General features: G+C 39.2%; 1 protein-coding gene across 2 annotated transcripts in view; it reads right to left on the bottom strand.

Annotated features, from left to right (window-relative positions):
• cadpsa (Ca2+-dependent activator protein for secretion a) overlaps nt 1-24094 on the bottom strand; it is a gene marked incomplete at both ends in the record, with an annotated part of 183268 nt that overhangs the window by 58901 nt on the left and 100273 nt on the right. For both annotated transcript variants that reach the window (XM_079241905.1, XM_079241906.1), the window contains 9 exons: nt 352-459; nt 4191-4223; nt 4612-4695; nt 6785-6859; nt 8109-8256; nt 8637-8792; nt 11250-11391; nt 18225-18381; nt 21800-21906. In XM_079241905.1, coding sequence (XP_079098031.1) covers nt 352-459; nt 4191-4223; nt 4612-4695; nt 6785-6859; nt 8109-8256; nt 8637-8792; nt 11250-11391; nt 18225-18381; nt 21800-21906 — 1010 coding nt within the window. The remainder of the gene's footprint in view (nt 1-351; nt 460-4190; nt 4224-4611; nt 4696-6784; nt 6860-8108; nt 8257-8636; nt 8793-11249; nt 11392-18224; nt 18382-21799; nt 21907-24094) is intronic.

Here is a 24094-nt window from a genome sequence, read left to right as displayed (position 1 = left end):
GAACTTCTAACAAAATGATAAATGTAGTAACAATAGAGGATTTGATTAATTCTGAGACCATGTCAGAAAACAACTGTGGTATTGTAGATGGTAAGGACCCTAAACCAAGCAAACTGACAGCTTATCTCATCCAGCAAATCATGAAGCACAATCATTTCTATGATGTACATGAATTTGGCAATGGAACCATATAAAGAGATTGATGTAATAATATACTGTATGTGTACACAACCTTAAGGAAATAAAAATTGTGCGCAGCAAAGCATGGACCAGCACAACAGAGACATCATCAAACGTCCGTTAAACATCTAAAAACATTGTTATTGTTGGCGAAGAAAACAGCTGACTTACGTCAAACAGTCTCTCTACGTACACCTCTTCGCTGACTTTCTCCCGCAGCATATCCTGAGAATGACGAACAAATGTCACGTAACCGTCGGCAACGTCCATGCCTGGTTTCTGCAGACAAAAAGAAAACAAGATTTAATCACTTTTACTTAAAACACATGTTTTGTTCAATAAAATAAATATAGATGTTCATTTGATATGAAATTAAATATTCAGAGTGCACCACGGTGGGAACAGCAGTCATCACTGTCTCACTAAGACTTTCCTTTGAGCTTTTGCTTTTTAATTTTCCATTAAACATCAGTGGTTTCAGGAAGCAGCTCACAAAAACTGCATTTTTAAAAGTTTAAATATCCTTAATCCTCAATTCCAAACACGATCATCTTTCAGATATGGGTGGCTGTAGCCCAGGAGGAAGAGCAGTTGGCTTGTCAATGGAAAGTTGGGGGTTCAATTCCAGGCTTCCCCTGACTGTGTGCCAAAGTGTCCTTGGGCAAGACACCCTAAATCAATCAATCACATTTGTCTCTCTGCTACACTTCTAATTACCAACAACTTGTCAACTTCTGCATTAGAATACAAATCTGTGTGCACAGACATCCAAATCTGACTGTCATCCTCTGAAAAAGTGGAAGTAAAACAAGTTATTCATCCCTCAGTGCTTACACCCACTAATCCATGGATCCTCAATCCTAATCTTTGAGAGCAGGTGTTCTGCAGATGTTAGAAGTTTCTCTACTGCAACACATCTGATTCAGACATGTGCCGAGCGTTGCCAAAGTCTGCTAATTACCCATCGATCTGAGTCAGGTGTGCTGCTGCAAAAAAACTTCTAAAACCTGCAGGACACTTGCCTTTAAGGACCAGGATTGAGGATCCATGCACTAGTTATGGCAGATACGGCTGACGGTGTGCAGAGCTGATGACAACACTTCGGCATTGCTGTGACCTAGAAGTTGTTGCCACTGAAAGAGACAAGTCATAAAAACTAAAATGGATCAGCTTCCTCAGGGGGACGGCAAAGTGCATTTTAGAGAATCCACCATGGCACTGCGAGTTTTTTCAGTTTAAAGTGGAACTATTATGCGCATTTCAGGCTAATTTATTTTTATTTCTGAGACCAGAAGGGCTGGGATTGATCGAGTTATTGTCACAAATGGCTTTATTTACTTCAGACCGACCCTCTCCGTAGGCTGTCAGATCAGCCTGCGGGCAAAACGAGTGGATTGAGACTCTTCTGCATTAAGCCCCGCCTCCCGCCACTGCAGTACATCGGGAGCGCGCACCGCACCTGCTTTCGCCGTCATTGTAACATCTCATAAACAGAAGGATTAGGCTAATATGAACTCAATAAAAAAACAAAATACAATGTCAACACATAGCATACAGCCTTACATGTTGGAACCTGAATCAGACCCTGAAAACAAAGTGGAAAACAGCAACCCACAGTAACGAATGCAGCAGGATGTCTCTCTTTGGTAAACTCAACAGCCATCGTTGGAAATAACTTTATTCGACGTTTTCCACCCGCCTGATGTATTTGTACATGCCCTTGTTAACCAGTAGAAGGTAACCAATCACCGAACCTTATCCCCCGGGACGTCACAAGGATTTTGAAGTAGAAAAAACTCTAAAACGACGCGTTTTTCGTCACCATGGAAACCGAACGGAGAGAGTGCTGGAATTTAAACTCAAACATGCGTTTAGGTGATAAAAAACAGTGTCGTTCACATGTCTGATGAGGATTCAACACTGTAACACTGTAGCTCAGAAAACTCGAAATACCATAATAGCACCCCTTTAATGATCTCTCAACTAGAAAGCTTTACCTGTAGCCATCAAACATAATCACACCTATGTCTCATTTTAAGGCAGGGTAAGATACATGACTGATTGGAGTAATGGATGAAGTGGAAGCACTCAATTGTTTAATGGTGTTTCTACATCAGCTCACTTATCTACAATATATACAATATATTCATATCATCTACATCTCCAAACACCTTAAAGTTAATTTTCATGCTTATACCACGGCCTCTAATCAACTGAAATATAAAAGTGTTTGCAGATAAGCACAACATGACCATTTTACTGCATGATAAGTGTTCAGTGTTCATGCTGCTTACGTCCCTCATCATGTCCCTGTTTTTCTCCAGATAATGTCATCACTGTTCTGTCCAAGTGACAGAGACGTGACTCATTAACTGCATACCACATGACATCACTAATCCCAGTCACCAAATACCGCCAAGGAAGACAGTGTCGGAAAAGGAAGAAAACATTGCATCCATTTTATTTATAACGTATATGCAAATGAAAGAGGTGGCAGTGGTAGAGCAGCTTGTCTTGTGACCTGACAGTCTGCGGTTCGAGTTCCAGTAGGGGACATGATTGTTCTCTATAGTTCGGTCCAAAGCCCAAACAAATGCAGAGAGTTGCATCAGGAAGGGCATCCGGCCTAAAACATGAGCTGATTGAACTGAGCGATGATTCACTGTGGCAACCTCTTCAGCAGGACAAGCTGACAGGACAACGGCGTTTATGAAAAATAGTCTTCTAAAAACACTGAGTAAAAGCTTTAAGTTGATATATCATTCACAGTAAAAACCACAACTCTATTACATCTTGGTATAAACTGTGACGGGGGACAGCAACTTGTACAGTGTGCATCCTCACAAGCTGCTGTCCCCCGTCAGGCCAGCATCTAAACTATTCACTGAGCAGCACATCCACACCAAACGGCTCCTAACGCGAAAACTGATGTCTTTTTTAACTCGTGCAACTCTTAATTTTATACACTGAGGACACAATTTACATACTAAGCCAGAAACTGTGACTCCCGCCAGCACACACAATGCCTCTTCATATTCACTGACAAGGCAATAATTTGATATTTGACATGCTGTTATGGCCAAAGTGTTGGCAACTGATACAAATCTGATGCACACACCACCAGCGCCAACCTGACAGCAGAGTGGGCATTTGTTGTACAACATGGTCTCACAATGTAGCTGCAGAGAGAGAAGACACGAGGCATGGCTGGCAGTCAGCGTCTGGCCACATGCAAATCACGACATGGGGAAGAAACACGAGCACATTTCATGTAGAAATATTACCATCTGGATTAGGACTTTACACAAAACATGCAAACCCACCATACACCCACATCAGGAGGTGGGGACACAGCCTCATTTCACACTTTCTGTACATACAAAATACCTTCCTCCATATTATGAGTTCAGCTTTCTCAGATAAAAAAGTTTTATTAAGCATATTAAACTACAATACAAATTTTCACAAAAACAGAATTTACTTATTTACAGATCCAGATGTTTATCCTGATGTAGCTTTCATCTATAGAGGCAAAGTTTCCCCTTTTAGGACCAGATTTACTAACCAGAGTTTACTGGACCCAGCGCAGAGACACTGCAGACAGTCAGAGACAAGAGATTTCTATCTATCTATCTATCTATCTATCTATCTATCTATCTATCTATCTATCTATCTATCTATCTATCTATCTATCTATCTATCTATCTATCTATCTATCTGTCTATCTATCTATCTATCTATCTATCTATCTATCTATCTATCTATCTATCTGTCTATCTATCTATCTATCTATCTATCTATCTATCTATCTATGCATAGATTCTACTTCATCATGAATGTATGATATTTAGGAGGAATAAAGTGATGGTAATTTTTTCATCTTACTATTTATCTATCTATCTAAACTATTTATTGAAACAAACTCAGTGTATGTTTCACATTTCTGTGACAAACAAATGAAAGTAAAGCATGTTTTCTATACACAGACACATCCAGTAATAAACACTTACAGGTACATCCACATACTTTGAAGCAGCTTTCACCTTTAAATGAAAGAGAAAACAGGTGTCAGGCAGGGCTGAAGATGTGACTTCACATGTAGAGTACTGTTCTGTCTGATGAACCGTCAACATTTCTGGTTATTTCAGGTTTACGTAATCTATTAAAATCAGCGGAAAAAGGTCAGTCCCAACTTAGATCATTTCAATGAGGTAGTATGACTCTGCTTATAAGGCCTAGAGGAATTTATCAATACAGCAACTTTAATAGTTAAAGATATAATAAATCCAGCGTGGTATGATGGACTGGTGACCTGGCCTCTCTGACAGCAACCTGGAACTGGACTAAGCATTACAGAAGATGAAGGAATGCTGACAGGAAGCTGACAACAGGTCAGCCATCTGAAAACTTTGGGAACTCTGAACTACTTACTGTGAAAGATAGGAAGGAAGAGAAGAGTGTTCCTTCATCGTATCTGGAGAGTTTGGATAACACACTCTCCAGTATGACCACAAACTGAGGAGGAAGACCAGAAACACAGCTGGGTGAGAGTTTAGTCATCTTTGCAAAATAAAAACAAAACAAAAAAATCAGTAGTGATGGGGAATTTCCGAAAACCAATAAAGCACAAATCTGTATCTGATAGAAGTTATTTTCAATATAGATAAGAAAAAAGAAATTATTTTTAGAGACTTTACTGACCACGGTCGTCGTATTAAACACAGCAGACGTTTACAGAAGCAACAGAAAATGAATCTGTTTTGTTTTATCCCCAATTATCTAAATAAATACCAAAAATAATAAATATTCTATCAAGCAAGTACATATGAAATGTAATGTGAAATAAAATATAACAAATAAATTCTTTCGAACAGTGAAATTATTAATTTAATGACTTTTGGGACTTTTAAGTTTTAAGATTTATATTTAACATATCATTGATAATTTTTATTTATTTGATCACCATTTTTATTTTTTAATTGGTTTAAGATTATTCATTAATTAATACATCTATCAATTTATTTGTTTAACTTTTTTAAAATTTATTTTATTACCATAGTATTTAATTTAATGCTATTGGTCATCTAATCCTCGATTTATTCATTTATTAACTATTTTACTTTAAATGGTATTTTTATTTCTTAAATGACAATTGTATTTATTTATTTACTTATTTATAGATTCATTATTTAATAATTTTAAATGCATTTCTTTCTTTCTTTCTTCTCTTATTTCACAATAGCATTTTCTTTTGTGGAACTTTATTCACATTACTATTTTATGTATTTCATAAAAAAAAATAATTTTGTTTTGCCACTTTTGTTTTCTTTGGTCACCTTCCTTTTTTTTTTATTATTATTATTTTTTTTTTTTTTTACCTTTTTTTTAATTTTATCAATTCTACAACAGTATGTTAACCTGACTTTATAAAATATCCATAGAAATCTTTGCAAAATAAAAAGGTTTAAACAGATAAATTAAAAAAATCAAATAAAATGGTCATTCAAGAAATAAAAACTGCCTTAAGTTATAAGCTGACCACTGAAAAAAACCCTGGTAATTACTGTAAATGTTTTATCGCCATATTCATTTATTTAATAGATTATGTATCACTTTAATCCCGTTCCCTTAGATCTTCCTCCTGCACACACCTCACTGTCCTTCCTGCCGCCTCGGCACCACGGCGAGCCACTCTGCTCGCCAGCTGTAGATCTGTCCTCCACCAGATGTTTGGAACTCTGACAGACTCAGCATCTTTATATCCAGACTCAAAATGCATCTCTTCAAAACAGCGTAGTCATCGTAATTGCTATAACAATTTACCCTGATATTTATCCATCGTTTGTATTTTCCTTTTTTTCTTTTTGTGTATTTATGGTTTTACCTTTAACATTGTAAAGAGTAATTTACTGGTAAAAAAAAAAAAAAGTACTATTATTATTATTATTATTAATATTATTATTATTATTATTATTATTATTATTATTATTATTATCATTATTATTATTATTAATAATAATAATAATAATATTTTTATTATTATTAATAATATTTTTATTATTTTGTTTATTTATAGACGTATAAAACAACTATCCACAGTCTTCTACCAGAACAGGGTTTGGTTTTGCAGCGCTGAAGGTTTTCATGCTAAATTTTTAAGTCTGATTCAGTGGAAATGACAACAGTGTGACATCATAAACACAGTGTGTGTGTTTGTGTTTGTGTGTGTGTGTGTGTGTGTGTGTGTGTGCTATTCCTGCCTGCAGTCCACATCTGACTCCTATTTTAAACGTTTCTAGAATCAGACGACAGAAACAAAGTCAGACTGTTGAGCAGCTGAAATCTGGGATTCAGCGGGAAAAGACCCAGATTCATCTGGAAAACGAAGGTGATCAGTATCCTTAGATCCAAAAGCAGTTTTAAATCTCATGGATATTTCTTTTTTGTCGTCATAGCTTTTAAATGTCCTTAGCTTTGAGATCGTTGGAAAAAGTGGCCGGGGCTCTCCTACTTTATAATTGTTATTTTCTTTTTAATTTAGCTCATTTTACTTTAGTTTTAAAATAATTATAATTAAATATAATTCTAATTTCCTCATGCATACCTTTGCAACCAGCAGAGTTATCATCTCCTTCACTGTGTCCTCGATGAGATTGTCGATTTGGGAGTGGTATTGTCTCTGCAGAGAAAAAGAAAAGCATGCATCAGACGATTTTATACATAAACTCTTCTACATGATGTAGATCTGACTGAGAAGTTAGGAGCTACTTTCATGTCTACCACTTTAAAAATGAGGACAAACAAGTTTCAGGGAACATCTTTATCATTATTATTGATTTCATTAATGTATTCATTCATACTTTAAAACCGCACAAATGAGGTGTCCAATGAAAACAGAGACTGCTGACTACAGAGTTGTCTGCCTCATCACTGTGTACGATGCACCTTTTTCTCTTCTATTTAGTCTATTTATGGTTTTGGCTTTTATGTTTTTGCAGGGAACCAACAGCTCACCATATAAACTGGCGCGCTACCAACGCGTTTCATCAGAAAGCATTTGTTTCTCTGAAGAATTCAGACATTTAGTTCTGCAAAAGAGCGACTGTCATGAAAACCAAGAGGAAGAATCACTGCGGGCGATCTTTTTCTTCTCTCTTTTTTCCAGTTTTGGGATTAGTAATAATGAATTCATTGTCAGCAACTGGTATCAGTCTTCAGATTCTGTGAAACATGAGATCTCTCACTTCTGCCCCATGTATATTCAATTCTATCTACACATATGCTAATGAAATCCAAACAATTCAAGTGAGGGAAGACAGAAAGGGAAAACTGATGACTAATTATGCATTTTGGAATTGATGAGGGGGGACTTCCTGACAGAATATCTAATCAGGTTTATCCACGATCTACCATCTACTAACCTCCGTACTACAGAGTACACATTAAAAGCCACAGAGGTCATCATTTATTATAACAATTAGGAATTATTAGTAGTAGCATTTAGAGTGCAAAAAATAACATTTAACTCTAAATGGTAATCCAGGTGTAAATTTAAATTGCAGATAATGATTTTGTCACGGTGAGGTAGAGCTGTGGACCCAAATGGAGAGACGGGAGGCAGGATGCTGAACCAAGATGTTTTAATCCAAAAACTTCAAATCCAAAAATAGGAAAAGCAGGGTGAACCAGAAGGCAACCAAACACAATGAACCAACAATGAAGAACAGAAACCAAGTAGTATACAGTATGTAGAGAGAACAAGACACCAGCTGAGCTAGTGAACTGCAGGCAAAACAGGAAACAAGACGCAGGGAAACTAAACAATGAAAACTACAAAATAAAACAGGAAACTGGAACTAAAAAGACAAAATGTCAAAACCGTGACAGATTATTTTTCCACATTGTGGAGGAAAGAGGGCGTGTTGTACCTCCTGGCCCACATCCACAGCACACAGTTTGGCCGACTGAACCTTGGCGTCCACCATGACGTTGAACATGGTGCAGATGGACTGTGGCACGCGGAAGTCCGTGGCTCGGCTGCTCCGCTGAAGCTTGACCTCGAACGCTGCTCGTGTCCTTCACAGACCAGAAGAAATGTCCACAGTCAGATCTAGTTTTTACAGTCGGACCCTGATCACCCTCCCCCAGACCCAAAACAAACAGAAATCAACACGTTCAGGTGTGTTTCTTCATTTGAAGCTATTTATGTTTCCTATTTAATGTAAAGATGTTTTACTTCACATATCTCTCTAATGTGACAGTTATAACAGCAGTGTGTGTGAGTGTGTGTTAGAGAGGGGGTTGTCTTGACTACCCTTTTTCACTAATCTGCAGCGTCTCACACTGCAGTCTGTAATGGAAACTGCTCCTTAACATCTCCCTACTGCTATATAATGTTTGCCACGTGCTGCTTGCATCCAGTCAGACCCACGGACCTATTCAAACTGAATTTTTACCGCTTCACACATGACTCGATCATGTCGCTGGACATCAGCTTAAGTCGGGTCTCCAGATGTTTGCCGAACTCTTCCTCCGGCCAGTGGAGATCTCTGATGAAGGTCTGCAGCGCATCCAGCTTCCAGAAGAGATCCTCTGATGTTCCTGAGCCATTACTGCAAAGCAACAAATTAGTTTCATTTTCCATTTAAAACAAGTCTTTCATGTTGGACACCAACAGCTGTATGATCAACAGCAAGATGTCTGACAGCCAGATAGCTGTCGATGTTTTCTCAAGATTCATTATGCTTACCTTGACTTGTATGAACACAGGTATTAGAAACTGGGCTAATGTGGATATTATGTAATGCATCACAATCATATATTGATGATTATGTCAAAAGTGCCTTCAGATGGCTTAGTAGCAGGGGAGGTTTGTGCTGTGGGTGACGGGCACATGGTACAATCTGTTAAGGGTCGTCCATCCATCCATTCATCCATTTTCATCTGCTTATCCGGGGTCGGGTCACGGGGGCAGCAGCCTAAGCAGGAAAGCCCAGACTTCCCTCTCCCCAGCCACATTTGCCAACTCTGTGGGGGGGATCCCGAGGCGTTCCCAGGCCAGCCAAGAGATATAATCCCTCCAGCGTGTCCTGGGTCATCCCCGGGGTCTCCTTCCAGAGGGACGTGTCTGGAACACCTCACCAGGGAGATCCAGGAGGCATCCTGACCAGATGCCCGAGCCACCTCAACTGGTTCCTCTCGATGTGGAGGAGCAGCGGCTCTACTCTGAGCCCCTCCCGGATGACCAAGTTCCTCACCCTATCTCTAAGGGAGAACCCGGCCACCCTGCAGAGGAAACTCATTTCAGTCACCTGTATACAAGATCCAGCACCCCAGGGATACAGACGTTAAGAGTCATATAAGAGCAAAAGTTACGCTATGCTTCCAGTTATGCGGGTGGGCGCTCTGTGTTTGTGGGGCACTGGAGGCACCAGGCATGCTTATCACCTTGCTGCTGCTGAGAAAGTTTCTGTTACAGTCAGCAGCAGTGTGTGTTGGAAAAAGGGCGAGAGGGAGGGGGGAGGTTTACAACACATTTATGCCAAAGCAGGAGATGACACAGATTACATCAGCACGACCAGGTTCTCATTAGTTAGGACAATTGCTGAAAGATGGAAAATAAAAAGTGAAGAAAGCCATCAGGTTCCCAGATCAGAAAAAGTAAAACGAAGAAGAGTATTATGAGTATTATGAGTGCATTGAAACAGAGACCAAAGTGAATCAGTATTTCATTAGCTTCTTGCTAATAGTAGCTGAAAGTAGCACATCAGCTATGTTATCTTATAAACTAAGCTCATTGTTAAACCCTGATGAAGGCAGAAAAAAAAGTATTAGCTTTATATTATTATTTCACTATAAACTGGATGTTCACAATAAAAGTTGATGATAGTTAAAAAAGAGTGTTTTGGTCTCGACCTTTCTGTATGCTAACGTCTAATGTGCATTGACGTTTTGTAAACTATATGATGTGACACAGCTTTGTGAATAATTTAATGTGTTTTATTGCAACACAGTTGGGTTTTAACTATGATGTTCTGCATTCTGGAAGTTTAATAAATCATGTATCAGCATGTTTATTTGAATCAGTCGTATTTAATGCATGTTTAGTGTATTAGACTTAAATATTGCATCCTGACGTAAATTCAGTTGCACTTCTGAATTTGCGTGACGACAGATTTCTGCAATATTGTTTGTGTTGTGTTTGCTTTGGTGATGTTAAACGAATAAATCTGAATTAAATTTGGCATGCACGCTACAATGTCCACCATCTATCTAATGGACAGACCTCAGACCATGTCTGGTCAGAAGTCGCTGACACAGGGGCATTTCAGGGCAGTCCTGTCACCTTTCCTCTTTACACCTCTGGCTTTAAAGACATCCCTGACTTCTGCCACCCGCAGAAACACACTGATAACTCTGCGGTGCTTGGATGTACCAGAGATGGACATGAGGAGGAATACAGGGAGCTGGTGAGCAGCTTTGTGGACTGGGTCAGCAAGAACCATCTGAATATAAACAAAACAAAGAAGATGGCTATTGACTTTAGGAGGAGGAAACCAGTCCATCAGCATGCTGGGTAAGGAGGTTGAGGTTGTGGACTGCTACAAATACTTGTGTGAACTTGGTCAGCAGACTGGACTGGTACTAATGTACCGTATGCAGGAAACTACTGGAGATCTCCTTTTAGCCAGTGGTGGCCTGTGCCAGAGCAGCATCAGCCTTTGGGATGTCAGCAGGACCAACAAACTGATCCATTAGGCTGGGATGGTCACTGGACCCAGCGCCAGTGACCATCCCATACCATAGTTCGAAAGAATCTATCTATCTATCTATCTATCTATCTATCTATCTATCTATCTATCTATCTATCTATCTATCTATCTATCTATCTATCTATCTATCTATCTATCTATCTATCTGTCTAGTTCTCTGTTCTCGAGTGAGGAAAATTTCTTATTCTGATATTTGTTTTTTCTATTACTTAGTTCTTATTTTCCCCCCTAAGCTGGCACGTTTTAAACCTGAACATCCTTCATTTAGCTGAAAAAAGAAGACTAAAGAAGTCTTACTTGACAGGTTCCCAGGATTCCCTTTCGAAGCCTCTGTGGATGGACTGAGCAATGGACGACTCCATCAGATCCACGTATCTCACCACTAGTGGGGCGTACAGGTCCTGCAGGTGTTTGTGGAACTTCCCGTTGCACAGGTTATCTGCAACAGGACAAAACAGGATTAGGAGGGAAGATGTAAGCGTGGTAGAGAATATAAAGAGATTTTCTCTTCAGTTTTCTGGTTAAAATTAAGCTCAACATCTTCAGTTTTCTCATGTTTACATAATCAGCCATCGGTCTGAAATGCAGACACACACACACACACACACACACACACAGTAACAGCTGTTTGCAGACTTAGTTTGCAGGATATATCAGAGCAGGGAGGAAATATTTCACTGAAAAGCTCAGAAGAAGACGGTGATAATACACCATGACAGATAAGGTTGTTGTTTTATCCCCCCCGTCTCATCATTAGCGGGGATGACACGGCTTTTCCACTTTCAAGTCTTACCAAACAAAAGGTCAGAGTCTGAGGGAGTTTCTAAATTCAACACATCACACACATTTCACCCAGTCTCCGCCGGCTCCCAACTGGTAAAAAGGCAACACTGACAAAGACCACAGGAGATAAAATGGAGGCCAGTGTGTGCTAATGTGATGCCTCACGGCTCCATGCAGCGCGTCTGCTTTTCCTCTCCCTCTTTGTTTTTCTCTCTCCCTCTGAGCATGTGTTTGTGTGTGTTGGCATTGGAGTCAAGGTCGATGATACACAGTAGGTGCAATGTTTGTTGTGCTCCCTGATTGCCACGCTCCAAATTAGCCACTTGAGTGGCTGCTGTCCACTTGGATGTGTTGTGTCCAGGAGTGTGTTTGCAGGGCTCGCCACGGCCCGGCTACCACTGCTTTAGACCTCATTAACTCCTTGTATGGCAGCCTGACTTTGGCGCCTGTCTAATACTAAAAGCTATTTACTGCTACACAAGTGCACTGCTGTGGGGCACCGGAGCAGATGACCTTCTGTGGAAAAAATGTCTCTTTGATAACACACTTTACTTATGTGGGTTTGTTGTGTATGGGCAGCGGAGGAGTCAGCAGCATATCATTAGATCAACTTTACGTTGTTAACGGAGAAATACAAGTTATCACTGAGATTTTCCAGACCAACAATACAGTCTATGAGTCTCATCTCGACAAGCAACACAGAGAAAAAAAAAAGAAGCTAAAACTGAATCATGGGGAGGATGGGGCAGTCAAATGAAGGAATGTAGTTGGACTAGTTGATAGCAGTGAATCTGTGACTGGCTAAAGACAAAATCCACCCTGCTGAGGGGTTTTTTCTTTAGAAGACCTTGAACTAGAAAAACAAACAAACAAAAACAGGGATAAAGCACGAGGGGAGGATTCTGATCCAAAGAGATTGGAAGAAAGATCCAGGTCCAGGCACTCAAAGTGGGTAGAAATAAAAGGCCTTTAACAAAAATGGGCAAGAATCATTAAAATACACCAACATGTATCTTCCTTTGCCTCCTTCAGGGTTTATCTATATAAACTAGATCAGAATCCTCTCCTCATGCTCAAGCAATCCCTTCCATGAACACCAGAGGTTTGAGAGATACATGCAGCGCACCCTCCAACTCAGACAGGGATATAGTTATCCCTAAGTAAGGGTAGGATTCATGCTCAGTAAACTACTAGGATTTAATTTGCTCTTATCAGTGTTTTAACATAACTAACCCTTGAGAATGAGGAGGAGAAATGAGCAAATGGGAAGTGACATTTAAATTGTATTTCTGTGGACATATTCATATAAAGGACAATATTGACATAAATAGTCTTCTCATAATAATAATAATAAGTATTAAATTAAAAATGACTAAATGTGTAAGTTAATCAGCAGTGTTTTAATATTAATTGTTGGATTAAGGTTTAATTTAGTTAATAATAAAATTACATTTATATAAATATTGGAGGTGAGAAAATCGAATAAAAAAAAAATAGAATATCAAGATTTTTTGCTTCACAATTTTAAAATTGAATTTTTTGTAAAAAAAGAAAAGAAAAAAAGATGTTTTTGTTAATCTAAAAAAATAAATAAATAAAAGTAATCCATTATAAAACTTTTGTCATTTTTATCTTTTCATCTTTTTACTTGTCTTCAATGGCATTAAAGCATCAGAATGATGGTCTAGCTACTGTGTTGTTTCTTTCCTATTTGAAAACAAGAAAAATGACAAGAAACAAAAAGTTTTGTACATTTTTTTTTTGTTTTTCATCTACAAAAATCATCCATATGGAAGAATTGTGAAAATCGAAATTTAAATCAAATCGCCACCCAAAAAAATCAGAATCGAATTGAATTGAGACATAAGCATATTGTCACAGTTGTACATATGTAAAGATATTATTGTTTTTTTTGCAAATATTAATCTTTGCTTACAGTGTTTTGTGTTTGAAGTGATTTTGAATCTTTGTGTACAATACTGAATCATCCCTCAAATGTCTCTAAAAGAAGTTGTGTCGGAGTGAGATGTGCTTCTTGCCTGTAGAAATTCACATAGTGAAGAATATGTGTGTGTGTGTGTGAGTGTGTGTGAACAGGGTCGGGAGTGTTTAAGCAAAGAAAATGTGCAGGTCTTGAGTCTGGTTGCTGCAGGCCAGCCATCTCTCTAATGAAGTGCATGCACTTGCCTGCAGGAACACTGTGGAGCTGTCTGAGGTCCTGTAAAGGATCCACTCAATGTGGACTCAATCTGCAGGGTGCTAATTGTCCCTGGGGAATGCTTCCCCTTTTCAGTTTGTCAGTCGGGAGTCAAGGAGAAGGCAGAGCATGGTCCATTTATGTAGCTGAACTGAGATGACTGCAAATAGCTTGTTATGCTCACTTGTTAGTGTCATCAAATTGGCCTCCTTCAGATTCGCTTCACATTGTCGGCTGTGTGAAAGTAGCAACTGAGAGACATAGCAATGGACTTAGTTACACCCGGCAGCAGTAAAAGGAAAGTGTACAGAGTAGACAATAATACAGACAATATAGTGACAGTGGGGAAAAAAGAGAGCGAAAATGCTTGTGTTTGCTGAAAATAATTATTAAATATCAATCATTAATCAAATCACTTGGCAAATTTGAGTATGTCTTTAAGTTTAGGAAGATACATGAGGGATGTATCTTTAACTAGACAAGGCTGATTCCTCAAATCAGACAACAATTTCATCTCTGTAATTTGTTAAATGAGCAGAAAAATCAAATATTTGTGCTTAATTACATTATATTTATAGTTAATTCCAAGACTGTTTGTTTTTTCATTTTTAAAAAAAATGCAAATATGAAAGATAAGACTACAGAACTTTTACAGATTTTCTCCGTACTGTGCCGCCTCCCGACAGCGAATCCAGCGTCCAGGCAGTATTTTGGGCAGCAGTGATGCAGAACTTTTGAGTTTTACAAGCTTGTTTTTAAGCTTTAAAAGTCATGGACACACTGGCTGCTAGTTTTAAGCTATTTTGTGGCAGAAAATCACATTTTTGCAGTTTTATATCTATGTCCAAAACTGAGAAAAGTAGTTAATCTAATTAAACACAACAACAGACAGCTGGTAAAGAGGGATTTAAACCACCAACCTTCCAGTCATTGGATGACCCCCTCTACCACCTGAGCCACCTCCACTTCATGTATCACATGGAAACAATGGTTGTGATCTCATCCAGCCATCCATTAGTCATGCAGCCATAGGGATGAGCATCTCCTGAGTTGGGGTCTGCATGTACAGAACCCAACTGTCCAGGTTATGCTCTTAGATTTAGGGGTTGTCTTGCCATCCATAAGTTATGCAGTTATGGGGACATCACCTGATGCTTTGAAAAGTACCTTGCTCCTTTTAGCATAAATTTATGACAGTATTGCCATTATTAACATATCTGTCCTTTTCCTGCAGGACTTCATGAATAAAAGCTGTTGTACATGTTGTTCTGTCTTTCCTGTCGTCTCCACCCCAACCAGTCGAGACAGATGGCTGCCCTCCCTGAGCCGGGTTCTGCCGGAGGTTTTCTTTCTGTTAAAGGGGAGATTTTTCCTTCCCACTGTCGCCTCATGCATGTTCAGGATCGGGGATTGGATCGAACTTATGATTTGATGCAATCAGTTGATTATTATTAGCTTGGATATTCATGAATTGGCTTGAATTGATGTGTCTGTAACATGCCCTGAGACAACATTGTTGTGAAGTGGCGCTAAATAAACAAATAAACAAATAAAGCTGAATTGAACTGATCTCGAGACAACTGTCTCAGAAACATTTAACAAAATAGCAACTCTAAATAACACTTGATAAATTATTCCAGACATCTCTGCATTTATTCTTTCACATTAGCTTATTAACAGTGTCCACATGCACAGTCCACACTCTACTCTGGTTTCAGCCCATCTGCTGCCATCCTTGAGCGTTCAAAGCCCAGTTTAAGAGCCATGTGTGCAACTGCTATTTATGCAAGTTGAACCCTGAATGAAGAAGTTTTACTTCTGGGGCCTCATGTACGTAAGAGAGCACAGCTTTCATACCAATGAAGGACACTTCTTTATAAATCTCAGTGAATATGAAAAGAAGTGCTTTGGCTTTGGTTCCTCATGCAACTGGCAGCGCAAAGGACGATAAAGATGTCTAACGACAGCAGATCCGGCGGCATGAAGAGGAACATCGTAGAGTGTGAAAACGAAGTGCTGATCACATGGAAAACCATGGAGTCAAGCGTTCATCAAGGAAGGCTATGCAGGCTGCTCAGAGAGAGTTGTTAAAATGAACAGAAAGGGATGTTTAAGAGTATTTTTAACACTTTCCAAACAGTTGTACAGCAGAGGAGCTTTCCTTTTAGCGGCAAAATGATACGTCCAAATCACATGAACGGAGAAAGCTGAACAGTGGCAGTCATGTTGGTTTCACAGGGAGAACATAGTAACAATGAAAAAAACAAACATTTTTCAACAAGAAAGGATACCCAGATGAAATATCACCATGTGAGGGATAACTGAAGACTGGGGAAGATGATGACAGTCTGGTTTTATGTTTCTGACGTTAAAGTAAATACATTTGATACTTAATGAAACCAACTTTATATCTGCTTTCTTTGACACACACTGCACTGCTTATAAACGCTACCTGGCCAGTTTCCCATTAAACAAATATCTAATCAGCCAATCAGATGGCTGCAACTCTGTACATTTAGTCATATAGACATGATGAAGACGAATTGCTGAAGTTCAAAGTGAGCATCAGAATGAGGAATAAAGGAGATTTAAGGGACTCTGAACGTAGCATGGTTGTTTGTATGTTTCAGAAACCAATGATGGGATTTTCACACACAACCATCTCCAGTGTTTCCAGAGAAGGTCTGAAGAAGAGAAAATATCCAGCAAGCAGTTGTCTGGATCAGAATGTCTGGTTGATGTCAGAGGTCAGCGGACAATGGACAGACTGGTTGGAGACGGTGGAAAGACAACAGGAAGCCAAACTACAACATTTCTGATGAATTTTTCATGCGTGCAAAAGCAGCCGCTGCCCACTCAGGTATTTTTTTTTACATATACCGGAACAACGTGTAATGTTACAGTGAATCAATGGCAGTGATATCAGATCTTGTTTCTGTGATTAACCCTTAAAACCCTAAAACCTGGCATCACAAAACCAGTCATATTTTGATACTGGGTACCAAAATGCTTTGGTACTTCTTCAGTGCCATAAAAGAGCTGAAGTTGGGTACCTGACCCTTGATGTTGCTCATGTCAATTATTCAAGCTGTTTGACTATTTAAATTTCTTTTGATTATATATGTAAATAATATTAATTCGTGTGAGCAGATATATTTAAACTGTGTGTGTTTCCATTTACTCATGACCTACTCATCTATCATGAAAATATTTTCAACAAAAGACATTTCATCTAGTTATGGTCACTCTAACTGGCTACAAATAAAATGACACTAAAATAACTGCTAATTTATTGTAATTGAGGCAACGTCAAATTAATCCTTTATTCATTCATTATCCTAACCGCTCAATCCGATGAAGGGTCATGGGGAAGCTGGAGCCTATCCCAGCAGTCTTTGGACGAAAGGTAGGGTACACCCTGGACAGGTCGCCAGTCCATCGCAGGGCCACACAGAGACAAACAACCACTTGTGCTCACACTCACTAATATGGGCAATTTAGACTAACCAATTATCCTCATGCATGTCTTTGGATGGTGGGAGGAAGCCGGAGTACCTGGAGAGAACCCATGTGGAGAACATACAACTCCCCCCAGCCTGTGATAGAACCTGCTGCGAGGCCACAGTGCTAACAGCGCAGTTGAATTAATCGTCCTATTGATTTGAGGTCACGTCACCCAGCCTTATCACCACATACTGCACCCAGAAACACACAACATTCCTCGCTATGGACCTATTTGAACTTGTGCTTTTTTCACATCATCTGCGATGCTTTTAATGTTTATTGAAGAACTTATAGTGTCTTGTTGCAAATATTTCAACTTAATGATCCAGATCATTCATGTAATGATTTTATTTCCCATACCTCTAACACGAACACAGTTATCACAGCAGTGAGTTTGTGTTAGAGAGGCACACAAACACTTTCCATTTTACTATAACTTGCCCACCCTCTTCCCCCCCGCCCCACGTATAAATGTCTAGCTCAGCCACTGGTGGACTGAGGAAACAAGGAAATGAACCGGTTTTCTTCTGAGCTACAGTCTGCTCACGTTAATGGCTGGTAAAGACTCCAACCACACACTGTCGTCCAAACTGGAGTGTGTGTGGAAAAGGGCTTATGTGTGGACTGTTTCTACTTGCACTTTGCCAAAAACCCCGAAGAAAGTACGGGAAAAAAGAAGCTTTCAACGTTGCAAGATAAATCTGCTGGGCAGGTAGACTTTCACTTCATTTTTCTGTAAATTATAATATTATTATGTCCTGTTTTTCTGTTCTGAACCTTTCACTCACAGTCAATCCTCAGAAAGTCGTTGAGCAGCTGAAAGAGGGGGAAACTGTCCCAGCTGTCAGGCGGCTGGACTTCAAGGGCTGCGTCCATGTCGGCTGAGTAAAGACACAGGAAGGTTTCAGCATGCTCCACCATCAGGTCCGACCACCATGCAAAGGCCTTTAGATGGACAGAAAGGAGACAAAATGAAAGTCAAGGACTTAAAGAAGACAAGACAAAGAGATGTTTCATCTGCAGAAGTGCTCCCCAACGGATAAGAAATACATTCTCACCATCAAGGCTGCACTGATCTAATTTGAAAACCCTTGCTCTCTCTTTCACTTTATATGATGTTAAATCAAGTTGTTGCCTTAACGACTTCACGTGTGATCTCTAAGGGAGTCGTCTTCGCAACTTGAAGCAGAAACACCAGCGCTCAGGCAAGAAAAGTGACAAGCTTTTCCTTTGGCCCACTGAGGAAACAGCAGCAGCTTCTTAACAGGCATGGCAGGGAGCTACTTAAACACTCCCCCACAGCTTCTTCACTGAGTCAGTCAGAAGAAAGGAGCTAGTGAGCTGTGCTGCACACATATTCCCCCCACCCAGCAGACAGAATAGAGTGTGTGTTAGCAACGTTACTCTCATGCACATCAAAAACACACTTTTCTCCATGCATCCCCACTCTTACAAGGCCTCTTAAAAGAGACCCCTGAGGCTCCACGGTGTTTGCTCATTCACATCAAGCTGTCAGCACTGTAATGTGAATGTACCCATTGGCTTTCATGGAGGGGGGGGGGGACAGTGGATGGTCAGGGTGGGGAGGTGGGGGTTCATGCACTTGCCAAAGAAGCTCTTAGCAGCAGATGTTTGGAGTGGAAAAGTTGGAGAGAAAGGTTCATTCAGTCAATGCCACTCATGGAACAACAACTGGTGTCTAAGAGCTTTATTTACATGTATTTTCATTCTGTGTGTCCGATTCTGTAACCAAGATGGCAACAGGGAGCGCTGAATGACACCTGGCCGGCTGAAACTGCTGCACAGCAGGCCTGTGTCCAAATGCCAGACAGAAAACTAGAGACTTTCCCGCTTTCTCCTTTTACTCAGCTGTCCAGGAATGACGCCTCTGAGCTGTAAAAGTGTTCATGTGTTTGTATGTAACTTCCACCTGCAGCGAAGAAGATGATGTAGAATGAGAAGAAATGTCAAACCCATGCTGTAAGCTCACTTTCAATCGATAAAGCACTCTTTTCTTCTCACTCTAAGAAACCACGACAGGCCTGCGACTATCATGAGCAATGTTCAGCTTTTTCCTGAATTGGATTGAAAGGTATGGAAAATGAATGGATGCAAACAAATAAATATACATAGAAAACAGGATTATTTAGGGACAACTTTGGGAGCAGAGCCTTTAAGAGTCACCATTATTTCTTTCACAGGAGAAGCTAAAATAAAAAACTGTTGCTAGTTAAAAGTTAACAGGCACTAACTAGCACCAGAGTTTGGAGTAATTGTTGATAAAAGAAAAAAAAAACATGAACAAACCTCTACATGCAGGGGATCCATGTCAGGTGAATGACAGGGGTTTTGGGCATATGGTAAGAAAACAATCACATACCTCTTTTCCCTTTAAAAAAAAAATCCCAGCAATTCAAATAAATCATTAAGGTAAAAAAAAGAAAGGAGGTCAGTCATTTTTTTTTGTGTGAAATAATGAAAATGACAAAGACAAACGGATAAATACAGAAATGTGTGGCATGTATCCTCCAAACAAGATTCAATTTGTGTTAAAAGAGGAAAAATACCTTTGAACAATAAAAGGTTTCACAAATCAGTATAGCTGAAAATGTTTGGTTCAAACAGTCTTTAAATGAGATCAAGCAACATCAGATGAACAACAACACTGTGCTGCCATTTACACAATCACAGCGAGTAAATTACCAGCAAACCATAGTTGAGGCCCACGAGCAAAATTCTAGATGTCACAGACAAATTACTACACGCTAATGGGGATCTAAACAGATCAGGCCCCAAGCGAGCTGCCTTCAAAACATGAAATTATTTTCTTTTAACTCATTCGAACAAGTAAAAACCTTAGGATTAATTTTGATTTAAATAACAATGTTACATCAACTATTAGAAATAGAACAAAGTATGGTTTCTTCACCTAAAGAATATTTCCAGTGAGACATTTCTTATATCAAGTCAATGCAGCAAAACCGATCCATTTTTCACACATTGGGACGGTTTTGCCAGCAGACCTTGTGTAAATTTGCCATGTGTTGTTGTTCATCCAAGGTTTTATTTACCTTACTGTTAATGAGAACAACCAGATGGTACAGAATAGTACCAGTACAATAGTAATGGTGCATACGATCACTCATGTCAGGTGTACTGATGCTGTCACATGCATTTGTTTAACTTTACAATATAAATGATTGTTTTAAACTCATTTCTCCTCTTAAAGAAATGAGTTTTATAAAGAAATGAGTTTATACAAATAGAGTGGTTGTTTTTCCAGTTCCTGCTCTCACATGGCTGTTTTTGTTTTTTTTTGCATCCTAGATCCCTGCATTTCATATGTGAATGTAGCAGTGGATTTTTAAGAGACATTTCTTTCCATGTTTCTCTTTCTGTTCTGAAATTACTCTGGATTATTTCAATAATGTTATGTTCCATAAATTATGCAATTTATTGAAATACAATCATTTTAAAAATGATGGTTGTATCATCATATCTATCATATCTATACCTCTAAGAGATCAACAATGATTATTATATACTACTAATAATTATTATATACCACAATATTGAATTTCCCTTTGGAGATTAATAAAGTATTTTTTCATTTCATTTCATTTTCATTTCATTTCATGTCATGATCCCTATTACCCTGATCCCTGTTACCATATTCTGTCTGATCTAACTTCATGCGATGCGTTGACCTCGGCTCTACCAACGTTTCTGTTTGAGTGTTGCTGGAATCCAAATGTTGATATACAATCAGGAAACGTAACTACTACTGTTTTCTACATTTTTCTTTTATGCTTTTAATTTCATATGACCAAAATTCTGACACAACCATAGTTGTTCCCCTTTATGAACAGTGTTTTAAACAATGTTTCGGCTTTGTGGGGTTGGTTAGAGAATGAGCACATTTGGTTGATGATACCAATATATAACAGCCAGGTTTGAAGGAAGAGAAAGTGATTTTTGCCATTATATCGGTAATTAGCTTTTATTTTATACAACTAAAATATCACACAATAGTTTTCATGTGTGTTTTTATAAATTCCAGGTGTTTATCATAACCGAAGAAACGTTAGGAAATGTTATCAGATGTTTGATGACAGGTAGCGGTGTTCTCCACCTACACGCATAAACACTGCCACTTTTAGAATTCAGAACAACATTGAATATAGTTTTTAAATTTTTAAAAATTTATAAAATAATCTAGTTTTATCTAGTTTTTTTTTTATGGATACTGAGCTAATTAAACTTATCTGAACATCTTTTCCATCTCTTTGTTGTTGGCTTTGTGTGCATGATAACTTCTCTTTCTGCAAACCATCATATCTTTTGACTTGCATGGCAAACTGACCTCAGCGTGGTGTTCCTCGTTCTGCTGAAGCACCTCGATCACCAGCTCGGCCAAACGGATGGTGTCCTCCAGTTTTTTGGCAGGGGTGACTAAACGACCTACATTCTCTGAAGCACAAAGGTCACAGGTCAGCACAGGCAGCACCTGATGGGTACGGATTTTTCCTTATGAAAAAGTTACTGGATAATGTCTGCATGCAAACTTAATAAATTAGGAGTAACTAAATAATAAAACAAATTAACATGCATGTTGTAAAACCCACTAACTGATCCATAGTTTAGTCTACAGCCTGATCCTGGATCAATCTAACATTCATTACATAAAAACCAGCATGAAAAATCTCACTCAACAACTTATAAAGCTGCTGTAAGAACAACAGAAAGTCCTGAACATCATAAAAAATCTACATATAAACGGGAGTTTGGAGGATTATTTCTGTGTTGTAAAAATACTTCTCGGTTTAAATGCTGGAAAATCTGTTCATTTCCATTTAAATGGAGCCACGTCGTAGGGAAAATGTCTCTGAGGGACGAGCAGCAGAGTTGAGTTCATTGGTAATATCCATGAAAAACCTGATTAGTTGTTTACTGGATTGGATGACTTCAGTCTGAAGAAACAAGACAATGGTAATTTAATTTTTTCTTCATTTACAAAACGGGGCCCTTACTATCATGTGGAAGTATCATCCCCAACAGCCCGGTACTCCCTCCACATACTGGCCACCAGCTTGGTCTCACACTGCTGCGGGATGGAATCCTTCTCTACAACCAGCATCTGTCACTAATCAGATAGTGTGGTGGTGTTGGTCACTTTGGTACCAACAGCATCCCAAGATGATCTTCCTCCTGTTCAGAGGGGTTGAGGTCTGGACTGCAGGCGGGTCATCGATACTCTGGAGGTGGTCACTGATTGATCCTGCTCTGTGGGGGCCAACATTGTCATCTTGGAGGATAGAGTTATGGTCCCAGTCTTGGCAGATAGGGGATCACCTCTGGCTGCAGAACCTCATCTACACATCTCTCTGCATTGACGTTTTTGTCAACCCTGATGAGTCTCAGTTTCCGATGAGAGAGATAACGGCCATCACATCACACTGCCTCCACCAAAAGATGTTAGACGAGCGTCCTTGGTGCTGTGGTTGTCAGGGACCCCCCCCCCCCCCCCCCCCCATCAAATTCTGTGTAGGAGCTCAAAAAGAGCCAACCCTGCTCTAATGTTGACAATGAAGGGCAGTCAGCAACACCCACACATTCATTTTCCTTCCAAACGTGGCTCTTTTTCAAAAGGGTATAAACAGATTTTCCAAAGGTCAAAGACAAATCATCAAGATGCCTTGTTAACAAAGTAATAATCCAAATTTACAGAGTCTTCCTAGGTGCTATAAACAGTATTTGGTGACTGGGATTAGCGATGTTGTGGTATGCAGTTAATGAGTCACGTCTCTGTCACTTGGACAGAACAGTGATGACATTATCTGGAGAAAAACAGGGACATGATGAGGGACGTAAGCAGCATGAACACTGAACACTTATCATGCAGTAAAATGGTCATCTTGTGCTTATCTGCAAACACTCTGACTCAGTTTACAGTGGGATTGTTTTGGGTGTGGAAGGTACATCTCACAGGATATACACAGATGAGCCAAAACATTGTGACCACTTACAGGTGAAGAGAATATCATGTGAATTCTGACGATTGTGGGACGCTTCCAGTCAACGAAGTGCTCATTTACCAGATTTAAAGGTTCTGAAAGCTGTACTAAATACAGTGTAAATATGCCAATCATAATCCATATCATAATCCAGCAATGATCATAACATGTTGGCTCATCACTGTAGAGTACAGTAAATGACAGTTTGATCTCCACACCTTTAACATGTTCAGTGAGAGGGCTGTAATTATACTATGGCCAGAATATAATCGGATCTGACAGACACCTGGTGGCGTCACCTACAAATGGGTTCAACTAACCACTGAGTTTCATCCACTTTTATATTTCAGTTGATTAGAGGCCATGGTATAAGCATGATAATGAACTTTAAGGTGTTTGTAGATGTAGATGATGTAAATATACTGTATATATTGTAGATAATGGAGTTTGAGGTAGAAACACCATGAAAAAAATAAAGTGCTTCCACTTCATCCATTACTCTCATATATCAGGACAGCAAGTTATACTTTATCACTTACAACAGAGTAGTGAAGTTAGCGGGGATTAAATGGCTGGCCAGGACTCTAAAAGTAAAGATCAAGTTATTGGAGGTTGGAGTGACTGGTCTGGATGGTCATAGCACT

This window comes from Telmatherina bonti (assembly GCF_933228915.1).
Source record: "Telmatherina bonti genome assembly, chromosome: 6".
Taxonomy (NCBI): domain Eukaryota; kingdom Metazoa; phylum Chordata; class Actinopteri; order Atheriniformes; family Telmatherinidae; genus Telmatherina; species Telmatherina bonti.
This window is presented reverse-complemented; position numbering and strand designations above follow the sequence as displayed.